This window comes from Hippocampus bargibanti, linkage group LG08, assembly GCF_051943395.1.
Source record: "Hippocampus bargibanti isolate YZ-2025 linkage group LG08, ASM5194339v1, whole genome shotgun sequence".
NCBI classification, from domain to species: Eukaryota; Metazoa; Chordata; class Actinopteri; order Syngnathiformes; family Syngnathidae; genus Hippocampus; species Hippocampus bargibanti.
In genome coordinates this window covers 15354097-15378159 of record NC_142741.1, presented here as the reverse complement: position 1 = coordinate 15378159, position 24063 = coordinate 15354097, and the positions used below count along the sequence as shown (strand labels likewise).

At 42.4% G+C, this 24063-nt stretch overlaps 2 protein-coding genes and 2 long non-coding RNA genes across 13 annotated transcripts in view; 3 read left to right on the top strand and 1 right to left on the bottom strand.

Annotated features, from left to right (window-relative positions):
• The window catches only part of dgkh (diacylglycerol kinase, eta), an 86938-nt gene extending 81111 nt beyond the window's left edge, over positions 1-5827 (bottom strand). For 4 of the 8 annotated variants that reach the window (XM_089002085.1, XM_089002080.1, XM_089002081.1 and 1 more), the window contains exons 1-2: positions 5363-5826; positions 4713-4874 (exon numbers count right to left, since the gene is read on the bottom strand). In XM_089002085.1, the coding sequence (XP_088858211.1) occupies positions 4713-4874; positions 5363-5410 (210 nt within the window). In that variant the 5' untranslated portion in view covers positions 5411-5826. Of the gene's footprint in view, positions 1-4712; positions 4875-5362 lie in introns of all 8 variants that reach the window. The other 4 variants (XM_089002083.1, XM_089002086.1, XM_089002084.1 and 1 more) reach the window with 2 other exon arrangements.
• LOC148894641 (uncharacterized) lies at positions 1327-4873 on the top strand. The gene is made up of 3 exons (XR_016115705.1): positions 1327-1988; positions 2631-2747; positions 4735-4873. It is a non-coding gene; the product is annotated as an uncharacterized LOC148894641 (long non-coding RNA).
• Positions 5828-16160: 10333 nt separating the features above from the next.
• LOC148894639 (uncharacterized) lies at positions 16161-17238 on the top strand. The gene is made up of 4 exons (XR_016115877.1): positions 16161-16448; positions 16730-16807; positions 16898-17028; positions 17128-17238. It is a non-coding gene; the product is annotated as an uncharacterized LOC148894639 (long non-coding RNA).
• A 1209-nt stretch (positions 17239-18447) lies between these two features.
• Positions 18448-24063, top strand: part of vwa8 (von Willebrand factor A domain containing 8) — a 54198-nt gene continuing 48582 nt past the window's right edge. The window contains exons 1-4 of one of the 3 annotated variants that reach the window (XR_016115742.1): positions 18448-18737; positions 19024-19101; positions 19192-19322; positions 19422-19532. Coding sequence is in view for 2 of the 3 variants with exons in the window: in XM_089002363.1 (XP_088858489.1) it covers positions 18599-18737; positions 19024-19101; positions 19192-19322; positions 19422-19532 (459 nt within the window). In the remaining variant the exon portion in view is untranslated. Of the gene's footprint in view, positions 18849-19023; positions 19102-19191; positions 19323-19421; positions 19533-24063 lie in introns of all 3 variants that reach the window. The other 2 variants (XM_089002363.1, XM_089002364.1) reach the window with 2 other exon arrangements.

The following is a 24063-nucleotide window of genomic DNA, read 5'->3' as shown; positions in this document are numbered from 1 at the left end:
CTCTGTGTCTCCCTCTCTTTGTGTGTGTGTCTTTGTCTCTCTCTCTCTCTATCTCTCCCTTTCTCTCTCTCTCTCTCTGTGTCTTTCTCTGTCTCTGTCCTCTCTCTCTCTCTCTCTTTGTGTGTGTGTCTCCCTCTCTCTCTTTGTTTGTGTGTGTGTGCGCGCGCGCGCTCGCGCGCTCTCTCTCTCTCTCTCTCTCTCTCTCTCTCTCTGTGTCTCTCTCTGTCTGTATCTCTCTCTCTCTCTGTGTGTCTCTGTCTGTATATATATCTCTCTCTCTCTCTCTCTCTCTGTCTGTATCTCTCTCTCTCTCTCTCTCTCTCTCTCTGTCTCTGTCTCTCTCTCTCTCTCTCTCTCTCTTACTATATCTCTGTCTCTCGATCTCTCTGTCCCTGTTCTGAGTTGTCCACGAGGCCTCTACCCATAAGATGCATTCCATTTTTTCTATTATTTTGCCAGACTGTTATTTGCTTGCTATTTTTTTTATGATTGAACAAAACCAAATGGAAAAAACAATTTGGCAATATTAGAAAAGTGAGATTTTCTTTGAAAGTGCAGACACAAATATGATTGTAAAGTGGCTAAACAACAAAGGGAAACTTTTTTTCCTTATAACTCTGTTTTCTGTCTTGCATTTGCAAAATATGACCCGAGGACTGTTCTCACATAGAAAACATAAAGTATCGAGATAATTTCTCAAGGAGCCCCAGTGTGGCATGCGTTCCCTTTCACCCGAACCAGCTGTCAGAATGACGCCATCGCAAGCTAGGTTGTCTCCGGCAACCAAAGAACCGGAAGACAGGCGTACAGTGAACAGTGACATGAGAAGAGTGAACACACGCATGTGCGCCAACACACACACATACACTTACACATACACAGGCACACTTACTGTCCAGAGCTGAGCAAACAATCCTGTGGAACAACACTCCCTTCAGCATTACGGACACATGATCCATTAGCAACTCTCCGCATACACGTGTGCACCTAAAACAACCCCACTGACCCACGCAACCACAAACAACTCTCTGTTAGCAAAATGCAATAAGTAGTAGAAGTGTTTTTATACCACCTCTATTACACAGGCAAGCATATGAAATAATTTATAGGGTCTGTGCAAGCCTGTGCATGAAAGTAATAATTGCAGTGTGCGTTGTGATTTACCGTAAATTCCGGAGAGTAAGCCGCTACTTCTTGCCCAAACTTTCAACCCTGCGGCTATTTCAGTGATGCGGCCAATTTATGTATTTTTTCTAACGGCCGCCAGTGGCGTTCGAGTAGAAAAGGTAAAATTAAGACCGGTGGAATATATGCCTGGAGGAAGACTGCAACTTCTCATCTTGTGCATAAATTAAATTAGCGTGAACATACCCTCATCATGGAAAATAAAAAAAGAAAGGCACATGACGCAGCTTTCAAACTAAAAGCAATCGAGCTGTCCGATAAAGAAGGAAACAGAGCTGCTGCACGTAAACTTGGCATAAACAAATCGATGGCGAAACGCTGGAAACGGCAGCGGGAAGAACTGGAGCAACGTAAAAAGACGAAAAAAGCTTTCAGATGTAATAAAAGCAGGTGGCCCGAACTGGAAAACATTCTAGAAGACTGGGTGAACATGCGGGGCTTTGCAAGTCTCTTTGAGTCTGTGAGTCCGAGATGAGTCTGATTCTCTCTGTCCCACGACAGCTGCTTTTATACAATTTTCAAGCGTCTGATATGCGTCAGGGTGAGACGCACATCAAGAAGATCAAGGAATTGAAAGACACTAAAGCTGCGGTGCGCACCGGTGACGCCACAAACACACAGAGCAGATGGTCGAGGTGTTTCGACTGTGCAGATCAGACTGAAAGCAAAAACAATCCCCACCGAAAAGAAAATTGACAGCGAGAGAGAGGCTCAGGTAGTGTCATTCCGACACTGAGGACGATGACTTGGATGGCTTCAGTTCAAAGAAGGAAGATGAACACGGCTTACCGCGATTTTCACCAGTATGTACTTTTACCAGACCTGTTATACTGTGTTGCTATTGTGTTGCTAGCGTGTTGTTACCATGTTACTAGCGTTTCACTGCCGCGTCACAGGCATTAAAACTTTGAAAACGCTCTCTTTGTGCCGTCTTTGTTTGTAAATATATTTACATGTTTTAATGTCGGCACATGCGGCGTATATACAGGTGCGGCTTGTGTATGTACAAAATCGATTTTCCTCTAAAAATGTAGTGGGTGAGGCGTATAATCAGGTGCGCTCTATAGTCTGGAAATTACGGTATGTCATTTTGCATTTGCCAGAAATCTCCCTGAAATTCACAGGCAACAAGTGGAAATTTGATTTTTTCACCCATTATCAGAACCACTTGAGCCTCACGAAGAAGCAAAAAAATAAATAAAAATAACTAATACAAGAACTAAAACTAAGAACATGTGATGTGGTCACACATTTGCTAAATCAAGCAGAGGAGGTGTGGGTTGAATTTAAAAAAAAAATCCTCGTCTCACCCCTTGGGTGGTGTCTGTCCCCCATTTAGCGTGGGTCCTATAACAGTGGCCAGGAAGCTTGAGGGTTCTGCGCAGTATCCGTGCAGTTCCCAGGAGTGCGCTTTTCTGTATCAATATATCTGATGTTGTTCCCAGGATCTGTTGCAACCACTCATCTAGTTCGGGGTTCTCTGACCCAAGTGCTTCGACCACCCCAGGCACGACTGTCATCTTTACCTTCCAGACTATCTCCAGCTCCTCTCTGAGCCCTTGGTATGTCTCTCGTTTCTCATGTTCCTTCTTTCTGATGTTTCCATCACCTGGGACCGCTACATCCACGACAGCGGTTTTCCTCTTCCCTTTATCTATGATCATGATATCTGGTTGGTTTGCCATTACCATCTTGTCAGTCTGTATCTGGAAGTCCCGCTGGATCTTTGCTTGGTCATTCTTCACCAGCTTTGGAGGTGTTTCCCATTTTGAACTTGGGGTTTCCAGTCCATACTCCGCACAGATGATTCGTTAGATATATATAGATATATATAGATACCTGTATATAGTATTGTAAATGTATAGATGTATGGAAGTATAGACGTATAGATACAGTATATACTGTGTATATAGAGAGACACAGAGATAGAGATTTGATAGAGATAGATTTGTTTCTTTTTTAGGGCGACCCCGGAGTCGAGTGATTAGCACGCAGACTTCAGTTTTCTTTTAATGTCACACATAAAACTAAATGTGCTTCTTCCAGTGTTAAATAATGTAAATGAATGAATTGGAGCAGTCAATAATTAAGTGGACGCATTGGCGTGGGAGTGCAGTGCTCCTTTGTGGTGCTGGAGATAAGCGGGCAAGAAAGCTAGGGTGACAAGAATTAGTGACTCATTTGCTTACCATTGCTTGTGTGTCGCGGATAAAGCTATTGGATTGGATTATTTATTCGTCTCACAGTGGAGATATTTACATTTCACAGCGCATATATATATATATATATATATATATATATATATATATATATATATATATATATATATAGAGAGAGAGAGAGAGAGAGAGAGAGAGAGAGAGAGAGAGAGAGAGAGAGAGAGAGAGAGAGAGAGAGAGAGAGAGAGAGAGAGAGAGAGAGAGAGAGAGAGAGAGAGAGAGAGAGAGAGAGAGAGAGAGAGAGAGAGAGAGAGAGAGAGAGAGAGAGAGAGAGAGAGAGAGAGAGAGAGAGAGAGAGAGAGAGAGAGAGAGCCTGGGAGGTGAAGTTGTCAGTCGTGACTGTGGTGGTTGGAGCACTCGGGGCAGTGACCCCCAAACTAGACGAGTGGTTGCAACAGATCACGTGAACATCGGATATCTTGGTCCAGAAAAGCGCAGTGCTGGGAACAGCTCGGATACTGCGTAAAACCCTCAAGCTTTCTGGACTCTGGTAGAGGACCCTAGCTAAAATGGGGGATGGTCACCAACCAAGGGGTGAGACAAGGATATTTTTTAAATCACAGAACGAGGCAGCATAATCCTGTAACTAATTCAGTCCAACATTGCACTGTACATTTTGAAAGAGACCTTTGCAAAACAATGTTTTTCCTGCACATCTTACCACCCATAATTAAGTATGATACACATACACACAATCTGATACAAAGGCATCTGTCCTCGCAAATACAAGAAATACTCTTATTTGGTTGACACAGAAAATAAATTATTTCACTTTAGTGCACCTAAAATTGTTATAAATGAAAGTATTTATTTCCAACAATGATAATTTCTTAATAATAATGTTTTTTTTGTATACAGATATTTATTTTACATGCTTTTGGATTGGATTGGATTGGATTGGATATGCCTTTATTAGTCTCACAGTGGAGAAATTTACAATTCACAGCAGCAAACTTTTTACACTCCAGTCATCAAATAAACAATCGAAGAATAAAGCACATACCCTGGTATTCGTACATACTCAATATAAAGACTGAAAACAAAAATTTTGCCTTTTAGATAATAATGCTGATTTAAGTGATATAATTTTAAAAAAAGGAAGAATTTAGATCTTAATTGACCAAATGTTTATTCCTGTATTTGTAGTCTACAGGGGCATTTGATGACATGAGATATTTGTTTACTGTTTTTCCCCTCTGATGTAGCAAAATAATGGAAGCAAAGTGCATAATTTTAATTGTCACTAGGTTGTCCAGGTGACCAAAATGAAGAAGTAGCCATGTAGCCATGTGTTCAATTGTCTCGTACCTTGCTTCTGATCTGTCCTGAGGTGGAGACTTTACGGATAAGTTTCTGGGGACCCTCCTGCTCCACCTCGCTGTCAGACGATTCGTCGGCAGCAGGGGACACCGAGACAGCGTCCATCACATGAATCTTGGCCGCAGACCCGGGCCCTTTATCATCTGGCTCCTGTGTGGAGCGACAAGAGGAAGCTGTGACAAAGTGGATCCGCCGCTCCCTTCTTGATTCGGGGAGTATCTCTCGGCTGTCATCACTGAGGATGATGATGTGGGGAGAGATTGGATTTCCATATAACCGGGGAAAAGATGTATTAACGGTCAAGATCAAAGACCGTGCTTGAGATGTATAAAACTAGTCACGAACATCCCGTGCAGCATCGTGAAAACTTTACACCACAACATGCCAGTTAAATTGTCGTTTTTTCTTCATTTTTATGGCAGCGAAATATTGAAATGTTCATGTTGGGGAAATAGAAGCCACTGGTTCGATTGAGTTCCCTAAATCTCCAATTCTAATAAGCTGTCAAATAAAGCATAAAACCAAATATGTTATACATATACAATACATGTTTGCAACCTATAGTTTAAATTGCAACACTGAATAAAAAAAAGTGAGGTTTCCGAATAAATTCCAAATCTTGCGTGTGTTGGACTAACCAGCTCCTCCCAGGCAGGGCTGCGGCTGTAATTGCAGACATCCTCCATATCCGCTTCTGTCTTGTTCGGTGCGCTGCGAGGAGATGACACGACACGTCAAGTTCGGCGAGGGGGAAGACGTCTATGCACTGCTTGTACGGCGCTCACACGCGCACCGAATGGATTAGACCACAGCCTTCCTTCCTCCTGTCTCCCCTCCCCTCCCTCTCTCACCTCCTACACTCTTTACCCACCCCCTCCAAGGATTCTCCACAGTCACCACGTGATCCGCGTCCACCGCGCTTGCCTGAGCGGTCAAGCCAGCCTCCAGTCCAAAATTGGAAGCAAGTGAGCCGCCACAGCGATTGTCAAAAATATGCATTACGGTAGCCTGCCACTGACGAGCGGCGTTAGCCACCTTCAAAATCAAATCATTTCAAAGAATGCATGCGCGCCAATTGTTTGGATTAAAATAAATACGATGTCTTCTTTTCCTTTTGGCTTTTTCCTTCAATGAGTCGCCACAGCGAATCAGTGTCCTCCATCTTCAGAGGTTTGATTCACATGTTTGTGTAAAACAAATACGATGTAAATATAAATAAGTAAATTTAAAAAAGTAATAAATAAGTAATGTCTTGACTGCCGGCGAATATCACTTTATCCAAGAAAAATAAAAAACCTCTCAGAACCGTGCCAAGAAGCATCCTCAAGTGGAGACAGAATATAAGGTCAATGTTAATTCTACATCAATCTCACCAGATATAAAAAATATACAGTATATACTGGTAATTAAGCCTGGATAAATACAGAAGGTTGTGTCAGGAAGGGCATCCGATGTGAAAGCTTGGCCAAAACAAACATGCGAATCAAACCTCTGAAGATGGAGGACTGATTCGCTGTGGCGACCCCTGACGGGAAAAGCCGAAAGGAGAAGAAGACAGTATATACTGGTAATTAAAAAAAATAAATCTTATCACCCCAGGTATCCAACCACAAAACTGAACTTCCGAAATGGCGTTCTACCACCTCTCCTTATTTTAAATGATTATTTGAAATCTAAATTTTGTTATGCCCTAAATAGACGAGGTCTGGGGAACACGACAGCACGCCAGCTATCAAAACCGACCAGCCCCATCTGATGTTGCATTTTGGCATAAAAAGCCTTTGTATAGTGAAAACATCTAATTTCTGACATTTTACCTGCATGCGAACATGTTAATCTTTTTCGTCAATATTTAGAACACGCTTGAAGAAAAAATCCCAGTTATCCCTCAACAAGATGAACACTCGGGGAAACTAAAGCAGCCTTGTTATTTAACCACACCAGCCTCATACGGATCCGATTTTGCATTTCAGAATATAAAGCCTCTGAAAAGTGACAACATGAATCGAGACCTGCATGCTAAAATTTAGTTTGTTTTTGTCAACTTTTAAAAACCTAACAAGGATTTTTTTTCTCTAAAATGCAACATCAGATCTGATTCAGTGTGGTGTACTTGGATAGCCAGGGTGCAGTAGTTTCCTCTATTGTTGGCCTGGTTGAAAGATAATTAGGATTATATCCTTTAGACCAGGGGTGTCCAAAGTCGGTCCTCGAGGGCCTCCGTCCTGCCTGTTTTCCAGCTCTCCCAGGAGCAACGCACCTGATTCAAATCACCAGGACCATTTTGATGCTGCTTCAGCGCTGGCTGATGGGCTAATCATTTGAATCAGGTGTGTTGCTCCTGGGTGAGCTGGAAAACAGGCAGGACAGTGGCCCTCGAGGCCCGACTTACAACTTTTATACGTGAAAAACATTTTTTTTAATTTAACCGATTTTACAAAGAACATTTTGGCTCAAATCCAGTTTGTCTCAACTGCAGGTAGCTAATGACAACGCTTCTGCCAATCGCTGCTATGGTCATGGCAAACCAGCAGAAAGTGATCCTCTATCGTATATTTTTTTAATTGCTGCATGCGGTCGGATTCATAAAAGCATAACATGCACATGCGCTGTAAAATTTCTGCATTTCTGCTTGTGTCAGCATGTTTTATTATTTCAAATAATGTACGTCATACTACAACTTTTATACAGGAATTGTAATAATTTATCAGGGCAGCTATCAGCCAAGGTTGACAGGTATGTTTAATTATTTTAATCCAAACCGCTGTCATGCATGCATTACTCGGTTTTATTTTGAAGGTGGCCAACGCCTTCCGTAGGCGGCAAATTACCGTAATTCACAGTATTGTCAAAATCAGTGGTGGCTCACTGACTTCAATTTTGCCATCGGAGGCTATTTTTTTTTCAAATGACATGCGAACAAACAAAGTAATAGAAACAAACAAACAACACTGCAAACAAAACACAACAAAAGCAAACAAAACCACTGGTTTTGAATAGCTCGTGGAGCTTCGAGAAGTAAATCAGAGGTGTGTCTCAACAAATCTTTCTGCATACTTAACATTTTGTAAACAGTTGTCAACATACATTAGGTGACATAATCGCATAAGAGACAATACCTGATCCCACAGGAAATAAGAGTTCCATGACAGATAATCATTATACAAAAAGGAAAAAGAGGAGAGAAGTAAAAAATAGAAGAAAGAAGAGAGAGAGAAAGAGCGGGGGGGTGCCAGGGGTTTTAACATTTCATTGAGTCTGCACAACATAGTGAAATTGGCAAAAAAGGAGAGGGGGAACACCAGATGATTCGGCAAGCACATCATCCTATGCCATATTTCATCAACAATTCGCCGTCGCTTGCTTAAATGACGTCATAAATGTTGACGTTCTGTTTTCCGAAATCATACATACATAAGACTTTGCGTTGTCTTTTTTTAACAACAAATATAGGGAGGAAATCTACACAATACATAGTGTAACATATGTACCACGGCACGCCAGCGACTGGATGAAAAGCCGAAAGGAAAAGAAGAAACATAAAGCTATAAATTTGAGTTTTTGTGGAGAATCAAAATCAAGAGGGGGGGGGGGGCATTATTTAGTTTGATAATCAACAGCATATACCTGGGTGTACTCTAATCTCATAAATACATCAGCTCTGTGGAGGTCCCGGATGTCTGTTAAAATAAGTTTGAGGAACATTTTTTATATTGTATTTTTTAGTTCTTACGTTATTATGACTTTAAGATGGCGCCGCAAGATGACTTCCTTTATAGCAGCTCCTATACTTTTAGTTGTTGTACTTTATTCCCGTCATAAATTTACAGCTATAAATTACAGTAAAGTCTCGTTATATCGATATCGGATATATCGATAGTCCCGGTTATATCGATACTATTTCTATGCACGCACGGAGAAAATTACATGCAAACAGGGTCGGATATATCGATATTCCCGGTTATATCGATATTTTTTTCGGACTCCCTTGAATATCGATATAATGAGACTTTACTGTATAATACGTACAGTATCTCCGCTGTGAGACGAATAAAGGTTTTCTTACCCTTATTCCTTTTCTGAAATCATGCAGACCAAGGAACATACCAGGGAAATCCGGGATAAAGATGTGGAGAGGAATAAAGCATGATTAGGATATGAAAATAAACACCTTGTGAAGCATTGTTTGATTAATCATATTGAAATGGAGAGAGTATCAGCCAACTGCAAACCAAGACCAAGATCCAGCCAAGCAAGGAGTATACTGTAGTTTGCACGTCGTGACTATGTTTCGACATGGGTTTGATGCTTCATTCGGAGAAGGTGTTTTTATGTTTCTAAATTAGTTTCTAAATTTTCACCTCTAACATTTTGAGGCCTGTGCTGGGATAGTTCGAGCAGAATAAACCAGGCTTTCCATTAAGTTTCCACCTTCCTCGATTGAAGCTTTCATTACTGCTAAAAAAAACAATCAGAACATTTAAACAGCACCACATAATTTTGAGTGTTTCCTTTATTTTGTGAGTAGTTTATATGTTCTACGCTTTTGCTGAACATATTCATGTACTGTATTTATTTAAATTGTTTTATGTTGTAGCCATTGAGGTAGGAGCACACACGACTCAATGTGGAGACGTGTTTATTCCAACGGCTAACAAGTGGATCTGATCTGAACATGGGAACATGCAGTAAAGTAGTCTGATCATAAGCACGCCCCTTACTGTACACCTGCTGGGTGATGTCACCGGTTTGCAAGGTGGTGATGGTGGTTGTGGATCCCAAAAAGCGGGGAGGAGGGAGCAGCAGGTTGTGTTTGAGAAATTGTATTAAAATAAAGTCAGCAGGAACAAAATCTAAAACATCAAAATCCTCTAAACAGAAAAAATACAAAGTATCAAAAGAAAACCAAGATTAAAAGTCCGCCAAGGTGAAACACATGCATATAACATGCATCAACAGCATTCAACAAACAATGATATATATATATATATATATATATATATATATATATATATATATATATATATATATATATATATATATATATATATATATATATATATATATATATACAGTGAGACCTCAACTTACGAACTTAATTGGTTCCCAGACAGAGTGTGTAAGGCGAAAAGTGTGTATCTTAAAAAAAAAATCCCATAGGAAACCATTAAAATGGGAATAAGCCCTTCCCGGGTTTCCATAAAATATACTTTTCAACTAAATAAGCCTTAAAACTACACACAACATACCTTATTCTATGTATAATAAATGTGCTATTGTATTGCAATGAAAGAAATACACTGCATTGTATCATAAAGTCACTTTATTTACATTTGTGATGGTCATTTATGGCTTGATGGAATGGCGTTGGAGGTCGAAGGTCAAAGGGAATTGCATGAGGACTGTAATTAAAGCAATAAACTGCTGTAAAATAAAGTTTTATTTACCTTTTTGATGGTCATTGATGGCTTATGGAAGGAGAGTCACCTTCCATAAGGACTGTTGGTGCTGTTTGGTTGTGTGCTTCCGCCGAAGATCACTCCGCCAGCCGTGGTGGGTGTGTATTATGAAAATAGTGCTTATTATAAGGTTTAATTTTCATAACAACTAGTAGCTCAGTGTTCCAATATCCACAAACGGCAATTGCTATCACAACTTGAGATTGATGAGTTACAACACAAATTCTGAGGTGAAGGGCCCCAGGCTGCCACATCAGAGGAAGAGGTTCAACCAGAGATTGGGAAGCAAGCCCCAATGAATGATGAGATTGGGAAGCCAGCCCCAATGAATGAAATGCTGAGCGAGGCAGCAACTGACCTGAGAGATAAGATCATGGCAAGAATGAAAACTGGGCAACGAAGACACCGATTACAACGGCTATGTGAAGTACCACCTGAAAGTCTCATGGAAACTGTGAATGCAGCACTGAGAACGATCCCGACCGGAACGATCACGGAAACCAATGAGCTGATATACACCTCAGCATCAGTGATCCTAGAGATGCTTGGCTACAAGAGCAACCATGAGAGCCACGAGATTCATTACCCACCATGGAAAAGATGGTTGGAGGCCAAGATCAAGGCAGCTCGGAAAGATGTGAGTCAATTGACGGAGATCCAGAGAGGTGTGAATAAAAGGCCAATACCTAAGAGGTACATGCAGATAACCATACCTGAAGCACTCGAAACTGCCAAACAAAGGCTCCAGGCCTAAAGAGGTACACGAAAGAGAATGAGGCCAGAAGAATAAACAGGCTGTTCGCAACACAACCTGCGAAAGTGTACGCTCAGTGGCAGGGTTCTAACAGCAGAGCAGACCCTCCAAGGCTGGAAACTGAAAGATACTGGAAAGGCATATGGGAGAAGGAAGTCGCACATAACAGCAGTGCACAATGGCTGGTGACTCTGAAAGAGGAGCACAGCAACCTCCCTGAACAGAACCCAGTTACCATCACAGCGGCAGATATACAAGGAAGAGTCTCAGGTGTGAAAAACTGGACGGCACCACATATGGTCCACACCTACTGGCTAAAGAAACTCACAGCTCTCCATGAGCGCCTAGCAGCACAAATTGACCAGTTGCTGATGGATGGGACTCACCCAGGATGGCTTACCGAAGGGCGAACAATCCTGATCATGAATGATTCCTCAAAGGGTGAAGTTCCTTCCAACTATCGGCCAATAACCTGTCTCTCCACAACATGGAAGCTCATGTCAGGCATCATTGCGGCTAAGATAAGTGGACACATGGATCAATACATGAGCAAAGCACAGAGAGGCATGAGTAGAGATACTAGAGGTGCCAAACATCAGCTGCTGGTTGACAGAACAGTCGCTTAAGACTGCAGGTCCCGACATACCAACCTGTGCACAGCCTGGATTGATTACAAGAAAGCATATGACTCGATACCACACACATGGATCACTGAATGCTTGGAGTTGTATAAGGTCAACAGGACCCTGAGAGCCTTCGTTGCAAACTCGATGAGGATGTGGAAAACCACACTTGAAGCCAATGGCAAGCCACTAACGCAAGTGTCCATCAAATGTGGCATATATCAAGGTGATGCACTCTCCCCACTGCTGTTACATTTTATTTCAAGCGCCTTTCAAAACACCCAAGGACACTTTACAATAAAAACAATAGAACACAGCACATAACAATAAAACCATAAGTAAAATGATAAATAATAAAATAGCAGAGAGAATTATACATTGAAAGCAATTTTAAACAAATGGGTTTTGAGATGAGCCTTGAAAATAGGGAGGGAGTCAATATTACGGATGTTGGGTGGGAGTGAATTCCAGAGTTTGGGAGCAGAGCGGCTGAAAGCTCTGCATCCCATCGTGGTGAGACGGGCAGAGGGCACATAGAGGTGAAGGGAGGATGAGGATCTGAGGGACCGAGAGGGAACAGAGATTTGAAGCAGGTCAGAAAGATAGGGAGGAGCAAGGTTATGGATGGCTTTGAAAGTAAACAGAAGTATTTTGAATTCGATACGATGTTTAACCGGTTAGCCAGTGGAGTTGCTGGAGTACAGGGGTGATGTGGTGAAAGGAGGGGGTTTTGGTGATGATCCGGGCTGAAGAATTTTGGACGAGTTGGAGTTTATGGAGAAATTTCTGATTGACACCGAAGAGAAGTGCGTTGCAATAATCGATGCGGGAGGTGACAAGACTGTGGATAAGGATAGCAGCGGAGTGAGGGGTGAGCGAGGGACGGAGACGGTTAATATTACGGAGGTGGAAATAAGCAGACCGAGTAATGTTATTAATATGGGAGTGAAAGGAAAGTGAGCTATCGAGGATGACACCCAGACTCTTGACCTGAGGGGAGGGGGACACGGTAGAACTGTCAATGGTGAGGGAGAAACTGTTAGTTTTGTGGAGGGTGGATTTGGTACCGACAAGAAGAAGTTCAGTTTTTTCACTGTTGAGCTTGAGAAAGTTATGGGAAAGCCAGGATTTAATTTCTGAGAGGCAACAAGAGAGGGATGAAGGTGGAAGAGAAGCGTCGGGTTTGCTGGAGAGGTAGAGTTGGGTGTCATCCGCGAAGCAGTGAAAGTGAATGCCAAACTTACGGAAAATATTGCCAAGAGGAAGTAGGTAGATAATAAAGAGAATTGGCCCCAGGACAGACCCTTGAGGCACACCAGAGGACACCGGAGAGGACCGTGAGGTGAACGAGTTGATTTGGATGAATTGTGCGCGATCAGAGAGATAGGAGTGAAACCAGCGGAGTGGGATGTGGGTGATGCCTAGGGTGGAAAGTCTGTCGAGAAGGATAGGGTGGGAAATGGTGTCAAAAGCTGAGGTCAGGTCGAGAAGAATGAGGATGGAGAGTGAACCGGCATCGGCTGCCATAAAAAGATCATTCGTGATTTTTATGAGAGCCGATTCAGTACTGTGGCGGGGGCGGAAACCAGACTGGAATTGTTCGTAGAGGTTATTGTGAGTGAGGTGTGAGTGAAGCTGGGAAACAACTGTCTTTTCAAGAATTTTGGCGATGAATGGAAGGTGGGAAATTGGACGTAGGTTATTGAAATCGAAAAGATTGGGAAGCCAGCCCCAATGAATGAAATGCTGAGCGAGGCAGCAACTGACCTGAGAGATAAGATCATGGCAAGAATGAAAACTGGGCAACGAAGACACCGACTACAACGGCTATGTGAAGTACCGCCTGAAAGTCTCATGGAAACTGTGAATGCAGCACTGAGAACGATCCCGACCGGAACGATCACGGAAACCAATGAGCTGATATACACCTCAGCATCAGTGATCCTAGAGATGCTTGGCTACAAGAGCAACGATGAGAGCCACGAGATTCATTACCCACCATGGAAAAGATGGTTGGAGGCCAAGATCAAGGCAGCTCGGAAAGATGTGAGTCAATTGACGGAGATCCAGAGAGGTGTGAATAAAAGGCCAATACCTAAGAGGTACATGCAGATAACCATACCTGAAGCACTCGAAACTGCCAAACAAAGGCTCCAGGCCTAAAGAGGTACACGAAAGAGAATGAGGCCAGAAGAATAAACAGGCTGTTCGCAACACAACCTGCGAAAGTGTACGCTCAGTGGCAGGGTTCTAACAGCAGAGCAGACCCTCCAAGGCTGGAAACTGAAAGATACTGGAAAGGCATATGGGAGAAGGAAGTCGCACATAACAGCAGTGCACAATGGCTGGTGACTCTGAAAGAGGAGCACAGCAACCTCCCTGAACAGAACCCAGTTACCATCACAGCGGCAGATATACAAGGAAGAGTCTCAGGTGTGAAAAACTGGACGGCACCACATATGGTCCACACCTACTGGCTAAAGAAACTCACAGCTCTCCATGAGCGCCTAGCAGCACAAATTAACCAGTTGCTGATGGATGGGACTCACCCAGGATGGCTTACCGAAGGGCGAACAATCCTGATCATGAATGATTCCTCAAAGGGTGCAGTTCCTTCCAACTATCGGCCAATAACCTGTCTCTCCACAACATGGAAGCTCATGTCAGGCATCATTGCGGCTAAGATAAGTGGACACATGGATCAATACATGAGCAAAGCACAGAAAGGCATGAGTAGAGATACTAGAGGTGCCAAACATCAGCTGCTGGTTGACAGAACAGTCGCTTAAGACTGCAGGTCCCCACATACCAACCTGTGCACAGCCTGGATTGATTACAAGAAAGCATATGACTCGATACCACACACATGGATCACTGAATGCTTGGAGTTGTATAAGGTCAACAGGACCCTGAGAGCCTTCGTTGCAAACTCGATGAGGATGTGGAAAACCACACTTGAAGCCAATGACAAGCCACTAACGCAAGTGTCCATCAAATGTGGCATATATCAAGGTGATGCACTCTCCCCACTGCTGTTCTGCATAGGACTGAACCCCCTCAGCCAGATAATCGCCAAGACAGGCTAGCAGGGTAGTTCACACTGAAGGGGTCTCACTCCCTGAAGGAACAATAGCAGACATTGAAAACAGCTACAAGTACCTCGGTATACCACAGGCCAATGGCAACCTCGAACTAGCAACAAGGAAAGCGGCTACGATCAAATACCTCCAGCGGGTGAGGCAAGTCCTCAGAAGCCAGCTCAATGGCAAGAACAAGACCCGGGCAATAAACAGCTATGCCCTGCCAGTGATCAGATACCCTGCAGGAATAATAAGGTGGCCAAAGGAAGAGATTCAGTCTCAGTCAATGGGGAACAGAGGATGAGGTGCTGGATGAGGGACAATCATGGGAAGAAAAGCCCCCACACGGGATGTACCACAGAACCATGGCAGAAGTGGCTGATCTCAAGAAGTCCTATCAGTGGCTAGAGAGGGCTGGCCTAAATGACAGCACAGAGGCACTCATCCTGGCTGCCCAAGAGCAGGCCCTGAACACCAGAGCCATAGAGGCAGGGATATACCATACCAGACAAGACCCAAGGTGTAGGTTGTGCAAAGAGGCACCTGAGACAATCCAACACATAACTGCAGGGTGTAAGATGCTGGCAGGGAAAGCCTACATGGAGCGCCATAACCAGGTGGCTGGCATAGTCTACCGAAACATCTGTGCGGAGTATGGACTGGAAACCCCAAGGTCAAAATGGGAAACAGCTCCTAAGTTAGTAGAGAATGACCGAGCAAAGATCCTGTGGGACTTCCAGATACAGACTGACAAGATGGTCATGGCCAACCAACCAGATATTGTGGTCATAGATAAAGGGCAAAGGAAAGCCGTTGTTGTGGATGTAGAGGTCCCGAGTGATGGTAACATCAGAAAAAAGGAACATGAGAAACTTGAGAAATACCAAGGGCTCAGAGAGGAGCTGGAGAGAGCCTGGAAGGTAAAGGTGACAGTCCTGCCTGTGGTGGTCAGAGCACTCGGGGCAGTGACCTCCAAACTCGACGAGTGGTTGCAACAGATCCCGGGAACAACATCAGATATCTCGGTCCAGAAAAGCGCAGTGCTGGGAACAGCACGAATACTGTGCAGAACCCTCAAGCTTGATTGATTGATCTGACGGCCCGTATTGAGCACGCTGGCTTCACAGTGCAGAGGTTTTGAGTTCAAGACCCGGTCCGGCCTACCTGTGTGGGGTTTGCATGTTCTCCGCGGGCCCGCGTCGGTTTTCTCCAGGTCCTCCGGTTTCCTCCCACATTCCAAAAAACATGCATGGCAGGCTGATTGAACAGTCCAAACGGATGTTTGTTTGTCTTTGTGTGACCTGCGATTTGCCGGTGTCCCCAGCCTAGTGCCCTAAGACGGCTGGGATAGGTTTCAGCACCCGAGCGACCCTAATGAGGAATAAGCGGTACGGTAAATGGATGTATGATCGATCAGAATAAATCACATATAAATCGGTGCGTTACAGTTAATAAAGTGGAACATATGTTTTAATCATGTCTTGTTCCCGCACGAAACACTAAACGAGCGGACCTTGTTTGTCCTTCACCGAAAACACGCCGTCTTACAAAATAATGACATGGCACGCATGTAAAAAGCCGGCATAGGAAAAATAGCGTTCGCCACCTCTATTTATTTATTTTTGAATGAAGACTTTATGACAGCGGCGGGAGCAACATCGGGGAAATATAAATGCACCAGCAGATATTGTATAGCGGCACGGCTGCGGCTGTTGCTGCCAGGAGGATGCGCACTATTTTGGGTGCCGTATTAGGAAGAGATGGCTGGATGAGAAGCTATGAGGTCAAACTTATTAACACGTCATCAGGTAAAACAAAACAAAACAAAAACAAACTATGACTCAAGAAGAACTCGGACCAAACACCTATAAATAGCGAACCAACAATAGTTAAGGAACGTTTAACGTTAGCAAGGTAATAAGTTGGCTATGATTTCCAACAGCTTTTTAGAAGCAAGTGTTTAGATTTGAATTGTCAAGCACACAGGCCAGGTTTATCAAAACTAACTCATTCGATGTCATATGTGTTTGCATTATGACAGTAACTGTGTGTGTTACTGTTACAGTCTGTTGATCTTGGGTATCTTTAGGTGACACCGTGAATATAGGGGATATTTCGTACAAACTCAAAACGCCACGGAACCCGGAACTGGTTCCCGTCAAACATAGTACGTAAACCTTTGTGTGTGTAGAATCAGAGTCCAACATGACCTTGACCAGATGATAACTTGCCACTTTACCTTAATATGTGTGGTTAGTTTCAGACTTTGTACCCCAGGCTGCGGCGCAGCACCTGCGATGGATTATGCAGAAAGATCTTTTGGGTCAAGATGTGTTTCTCATCGGACCCCCAGGACCTTTGAGAAGGTCAATAGCCATGCAATATCTTGTGAGTCTGCTCCTTCAAATAAATACTTTGAAGTTGGACACTTTTAAGTGATATTTCCTTGCATATGCCATTTGAGCCAACATTCTTTCTTGTTGATAGGAATTGACCAAACGGGAAGTGGAGTATATTGCATTGTCTAGGGACACCACAGAGACTGATTTGAAACAAAGGAGAGAGATCCGAGCCGGGACCGCCTTCTACGTTGACCAGGTAGGCAGGTACTCACTTAGCGTCATGGATCCAAGTGTGGATTTTTTTTTCTTTTTGTGTGAGAAAATGTTCAAAAGACTATTGCATCCTGTTCCTTTGCTAACTCTCACCAAGACTGAGGGAAAGGGGGAAGGGTGCTTGGCTATACAGTATTTCTAAGCGAGGGTGGTTTGAGAGTCGTTAGTTATTCACGGATTTTCCAAAAAACAAATTGATATAATTGAAAATGCAAAAGTTTTTGTGCTGACAAAATATTGTCTTTGATTTAAAAATAGACTATCCTTGCTGGAGTTTTTCAAGAATGAATATTTTGAAGTGTTAGCATTAAAATACAAAAGGACAGAGCGTAATTTTAATCATTATTAAAACATTTGGAATTATTGAAGAAATGCGCTGTCTGCCCTGGAGCTGCATAAGTGCAGACAAATCTGAATACACTTACAATTCACAGTAACATTCTACCAATAGAAGTTGACCTGACAGCATTGCTCATGTACATATATCATGTACATAATGGATTTCTGCCATATAAAACTTTTTTTTTCCATAAACCCGCAAGACGTCTGTGTAAGCTGTAAGCATGGCGAAATCTACGATCAGTGCGATATTAAAGAATAAGGAGGCTGTGAAATCTAGTGATGTGGCTGTGGGAGTGAGAGCAAGTGTCATTAGATAGATATTTTAAGAGAAAAGAACATCCTGTAGCCGAGTCATCCGTAGCTGTCACGTTCCGAGCAAGAGTGACGGCAGCTGACTCGTCGGAACGTAGTGGAATGTTTGGGATCTCAAAGCAGACACGTACTACCCAAGCAGGATGTTTATTCACAAATAAAAGAAAACACAGCAAGTAAGAAGGCAGGGGGTGATCCGACCCGCTTACTACGCCAAAGGTTTTCTCCAGGTCCTCCGGTTTCCTCCCACATTCCAAAAAACATGCATGGCAGGCTGATTGAACAGTCCAAACGGATGTTTGTTTGTCTTTGTGTGACCTGCGATTTGCCGGTGTCCCCAGCCTAGTGCCCTAAGACGGCTGGGATAGGTTTCAGCACCCGAGCGACCCTAATGAGGAATAAGCGGTACGGTAAATGGATGTATGATCGATCAGAATAAATCACATATAAATCGGTGCGTTACAGTTAATAAAGTGGAACATATGTTTTAATCATGTCTTGTTCCCGCACGAAACACTAAACGAGCGGACCTTGTTTGTCCTTCACCGAAAACACGCCGTCTTACAAAATAATGACATGGCACGCATGTAAAAAGCCGGCATAGGAAAAATAGCGTTCGCCACCTCTATTTATTTATTTTTGAATGAAGACTTTATGACAGCGGCGGGAGCAACATCGGGGAAATATAAATGCACCAGCAGATATTGTATAGCGGCACGGCTGCGGCTGTTGCTGCCAGGAGGATGCGCACTATTTTGGGTGCCGTATTAGGAAGAGATGGCTGGATGAAAAGAAGCTATGAGGTCAAACTTATTAACACGTCATCAGGTAAAACAAAACAAAACAAAACAAAAACAAACTATGACTCAAGAAGAACTCGGACCAAACACCTATAAATAGCGAACCAACAATAGTTAAGGAACGTCTAACGTTAGCAAGGTAATAAGTTGGCTATGATTTCCAACAGCTTTTTAGAAGCAAGTGTTTAGATTTGAATTGTCAAGCACACAGGCCAGGTTTATCAAAACTAACTCATTCGATGTCATATGTGTTTGCATTATGACAGTAACTGTGTGTGTTACTGTTACAGTCTGTTGATCTTGGGTATCTTTAGGTGACACCGTGAATATAGGGGATATTTCGTACAAACTCAAAACGCCACGGAACCCGGAACTGGTTCCCGTCAAACATAGTACGTAAACCTTTGTGTGTGTAGAATCAGAGTCCAACATGACCTTGACCAGATGATAACTTGCCACTTTACCTTAATATGTGTGGTTAGTTTCAGACTTTGTACCCCAGGCTGCGGCGCAGCACCTGCGATGGATTATGCAGAAAGATCTTTTGGGTCAAGATGTGTTTCTCATCGGACCCCCAGGACCTTTGAGAAGGTCAATAGCCATGCAATATCTTGTGAGTCTGCTCCTTCAAATAAATACTTTGAAGTTGGACACTTTTAAGTGATATTTCCTTGCATATGCCATTTGAGCCAACATTCTTTCTTGTTGATAGGAATTGACCAAACGGGAAGTGGAGTATATTGCATTGTCTAGGGACACCACAGAGACTGATTTGAAACAAAGGAGAGAGATCCGAGCCGGGACCGCCTTCTACGTTGACCAGGTAGGCAGGTACTCACTTAGCGTCATGGATCCAAGTGTGGATTTTTTTTTCTTTTTGTGTGAGAAAATGTTCAAAAGACTATTGCATCCTGTTCCTTTGCTAACTCTCACCAAGACTGAGGGAAAGGGGGAAGGGTGCTTGGCTATACAGTATTTCTAAGCGAGGGTGGTTTGAGAGTCGTTAGTTATTCACGGATTTTCCAAAAAACAAATTGATATAATTGAAAATGCAAAAGTTTTTGTGCTGACAAAATATTGTCTTTGATTTAAAAATAGACTATCCTTGCTGGAGTTTTTCAAGAATGAATATTTTGAAGTGTTAGCATTAAAATACAAAAGGACAGAGCGTAATTTTAATCATTATTAAAACATTTGGAATTATTGAAGAAATGCGCTGTCTGCCCTGGAGCTGCATAAGTGCAGACAAATCTGAATACACTTACAATTCACAGTAACATTCTACCAATAGAAGTTGACCTGACAGCATTGCTCATGTACATATATCATGTACATAATGGATTTCTGCCATATAAAACTTTTTTTTTCCATAAACCCGCAAGACGTCTGTGTAAGCTGTAAGCATGGCGAAATCTACGATCAGTGCGATATTAAAGAATAAGGAGGCTGTGAAATCTAGTGATGTGGCTGTGGGAGTGAGAGCAAGTGTCATTAGATAGATATTTTAAGAGAAAAGAACATCCTGTAGCCGAGTCATCCGTAGCTGTCACGTTCCGAGCAAGAGTGACGGCAGCTGACTCGTCGGAACGTAGTGGAATGTTTGGGATCTCAAAGCAGACACGTACTACCCAAGCAGGATGTTTATTCACAAATAAAAGAAAACACAGCAAGTAAGAAGGCAGGGGGTGATCCGACCCGCTTACTACGCCAAAAAGCAAATGGCACATGAGGGTGCAAAATTATGCAATCCCGGAAGATGACATAAATTTACGGGACGCAGGGAAAATACCTCGGACCGGATACACTCGCGCATCGAAGGAAGAGTCCAGGTATGGTGGCGAGGTGAGGCAATCATCCGGCATTGGCGAGGTGATCGCGAACCGTATAAATGCCCAGTGTCCGTGATTAGAGAATTGACAGAAGGTGTGTGTGTGTGTGTGTGTGTGTGTGTGTGTGTGTGTGTGTGTGTGTGTGTGTGTGTGTGTGTGTGTGCGAGCGCGTGCGCGAGCGTGTTGTGGCTCTCACTGAAAAACATTTCTAAATATTATACTTTTATGGCTCTCTTAGTCAAAAAGGTTCCTGACCCCTGCTTATACTGTAGTATCTTCAGGGTTTTGGTCAAATTGAAACTCCAGATTTTGTCCAATTTAGATCCACCCTCCTTCACACATAAAATCTCTCTCCAAACATTTGACTTCTACAGTAAATTCCAATAACTTAAAATAGGATGTGGTGGGTGAATATATACGTATTTTATAACCTCTCACTCCAAGTTGCAATATATTCTGCATTAATCACTTACCGCTTGAATGCTGCAATTCTGAGGGATCTGTCGATAAATGATTCTCAGTCCAACATCTGTAAAATAGCTTTATCAATTTGGCTCTCAATGGCGTTTTTAGCAACACTCTTAAAGGGGTTCCATTACCACCTTCATTTTTCCATTACTATCTTTATCACGTTTATAAATTAAGACTGAAGTCTGTCTGGAGTGTTAATCTCACAAGCACCGTCACCTTCTTCCCAGTTGTGTTGACCAGAATATTTAAAACATCTTGCGGTGAGAAAATGTTTGTTTCGTGTGATTTATTTTACTCGAGTGGGTGTGATGAGTTCAAGTGTGTGTTTGAAAATGGGTGGGTATAAATTGGAAAGCGATTGTAGCAGGTGCGCTCATGTGTCGTCTGGAACATTGCCGCATATTCCTCAGAGAGCCGTGCTCATTTACAGTTCTATATTTACTCAGAATGGGTCGATCCCTGCGCTAACACCCAGTCATTCGTTTCTAGAGGAAAGCTAGGTTGCTAGTTCATTGTTTTGCTATGTTTTTGTTGTTGTTTTTTTTAAGTCAGAAGGATTTTTGCTTTGGACTATTTACCAGTTAGCATTCATTTATGTTAGCCAGAACAAGCCTACCATTTCCACACCAGCCCCATTGAAAAGTAATGCATCTTGAAACTAATGACCGGCTCAGTGTTTATCAACATTTATTGGGCACGTTTGACTGTAACACAACCTGCAGTAAGCCTCTGAGCTTCATGCTTACCCAATGTTAAATGATTGATGAAAGCAACACTGAACACGTACAAAAAAGTCATGAAAAACACTCTACTTCATGCTAGTGTATGTCGCATTATAATGACAATCAAAATTGTAATTTTAATACCACAGGTATATATATTTTTATAGGAGTTGTTAAGGAGTTGGGGCTACCAAATGAGCCTTGTACGAGGTGTGTTGGAAAAGTCCCACGACTGGAGTCAAAAAGGCACGTTTCAAATTCAAATGATGTTTTTTTTAAGTTTTACTCTTCTCTATTGTGGACTTACACGATCAACCAGCATGTCGACAGAGATTCTGTGATGTTTACGTCAGTCAATGTGTAAGAGGCAATTGTTGTGGCAGGGCAACTCATGCTTCACCATGACTTTAAGCGTTTTCTGCCCGACAAGAACCACTCTACTAACCTGAGATGCTCCTTGTGATTTGTTTGATTTTTTTTTTCATTTTGTCCGTGCTCAACAAGGTCATTCAAGGGACTTGTTTTCAAGACATGGACAAAATTAAGACGGTTGTGATGAATGATGCCAAATTCCAGAATAATCATCTGGGCCATGTAAAGCATGGCAGATATTGTTTGTAAAATATGTCCTAGAACTTTTCAGATCTCATATTTTGTATTACCTTTGTGGTTGATTGCATTTGTAATGGTCACACAATCTGACTATCCTTTTCCTGCGTTACATCCTACTACGTTACTATCCTATTCTGCTCCATGAGCGGTTCTCTATTCTCAAAAAAAAGAAAGACAAAAAAAAGAAAGAGTGCCAACAACTACCGATAACAATGTCCTTCTCTTGGAGAAAGACTCCTTCTGTAGAAAAAGACACTACAGCACAGCGGAGTCAGGAAGAAAATATTGTTTTACAACACTGTTCTTTAAACTATTAAAAAGAGGTATTATTTTTTGTTTCATTCTGCAGTATGTACAGTTTTGCATTGTAAAAAAAAAAATGACTACATTGTACTTCGCGGATTTCACCTATCGCGGGCTATTTTTGGAACATATCTCCCGCGATAAACGAGGGTTCACTGTATTTTAAATAAACATTTGTTTTTTTTCCTGGGGAAGTTTTTGCATTTTGCTGTCGTCAGGTGGAATCCAACAACAACAACAACAAAAAAAGAAACGCCATGTTCCCACATTATGGAGACTTAAAGGACAACCGACGTCACTTTTTTTTTTTTTTAACTGACACCAGAAAAACATTTTATAGCATCTAAAATACCCAAAACATGCAGTATGATATTTTTAGTCAAATGCAAAACACCAATAAAAATGACTTAAAGTGTCCAAAATCTGCAAAAAATTGAGCTGCGAATTGGGCATTTTCAGAAAGTCCCGCCCCCAGTTCATGACGTCACGCCAAGACGTCTTGCATTGCTTGTGAATCAAAACAATGGCTTCAGATTCGGAGAATATGCTTTCTTGTTACACATGCAGTTATGAATATGATTCAAATACAGTAAAGTCTCATTATATCGATATCGGTTATATCGATAGTACTACTTATTACGATACTATTTCTATGAACGCAAGGAGAAAATTTACATGCCGCAGGATTGGATGTATCGATAGTCCGGTTATATCGATATTTTTTCCGACTCCCAAGAATATCGATATAACGAGACTTTACTGTAGTTCTGAAGTGTAAAGCATACATGTTTGCAATCGATTAAAGAATTTATTTGTGCCATTTTGAGGCAACATTGGGGGAAAATCTCTCACCCAAAAAAAGAGGCACAAAATGGCGACCGCCTGTGGCCACCGCCGTTTCCACAGGCTGATAAATTCCTTATATGGCGCTTGGACGCCCTCTTCTGGCGGCCTGATCTCGCTATAGTCGTTCTTGTGGCTGGGCTTTCCCCACAAAGTCCCGTATGCACATTACACACACACCTAATTACATGCGCATTGGTCCTGTGGTCTCCCGAGACTGCTTAAATTTCCTGCCTGCTGACGTCAAGCAAAATACTTTGACGTAATGGAAAGACCGCTAAAAAGCGTCTTTTTTACGGTCAAGGGCGGTCCTTTAGTGACGTCACGTACGGACTCGTCACCAACTCAAAAACAAGACTTCCTGAATATTCAGCGTGAGACTTAAAACGTAAAATATAGCTATATGCGGTGGAATCTTTGTAAAATACGCTCAGTAGAAGTCATTTGAAGCCATTTTACAAATTATGGACACAAATTGTCTGGAGACGTCTCTGGACAAATTGTGTTTTTTATTGGTGTTTTGCATTTGACTAAAAATATCATATTGCGTGTTTTGGGTATTTTAGATGCTATA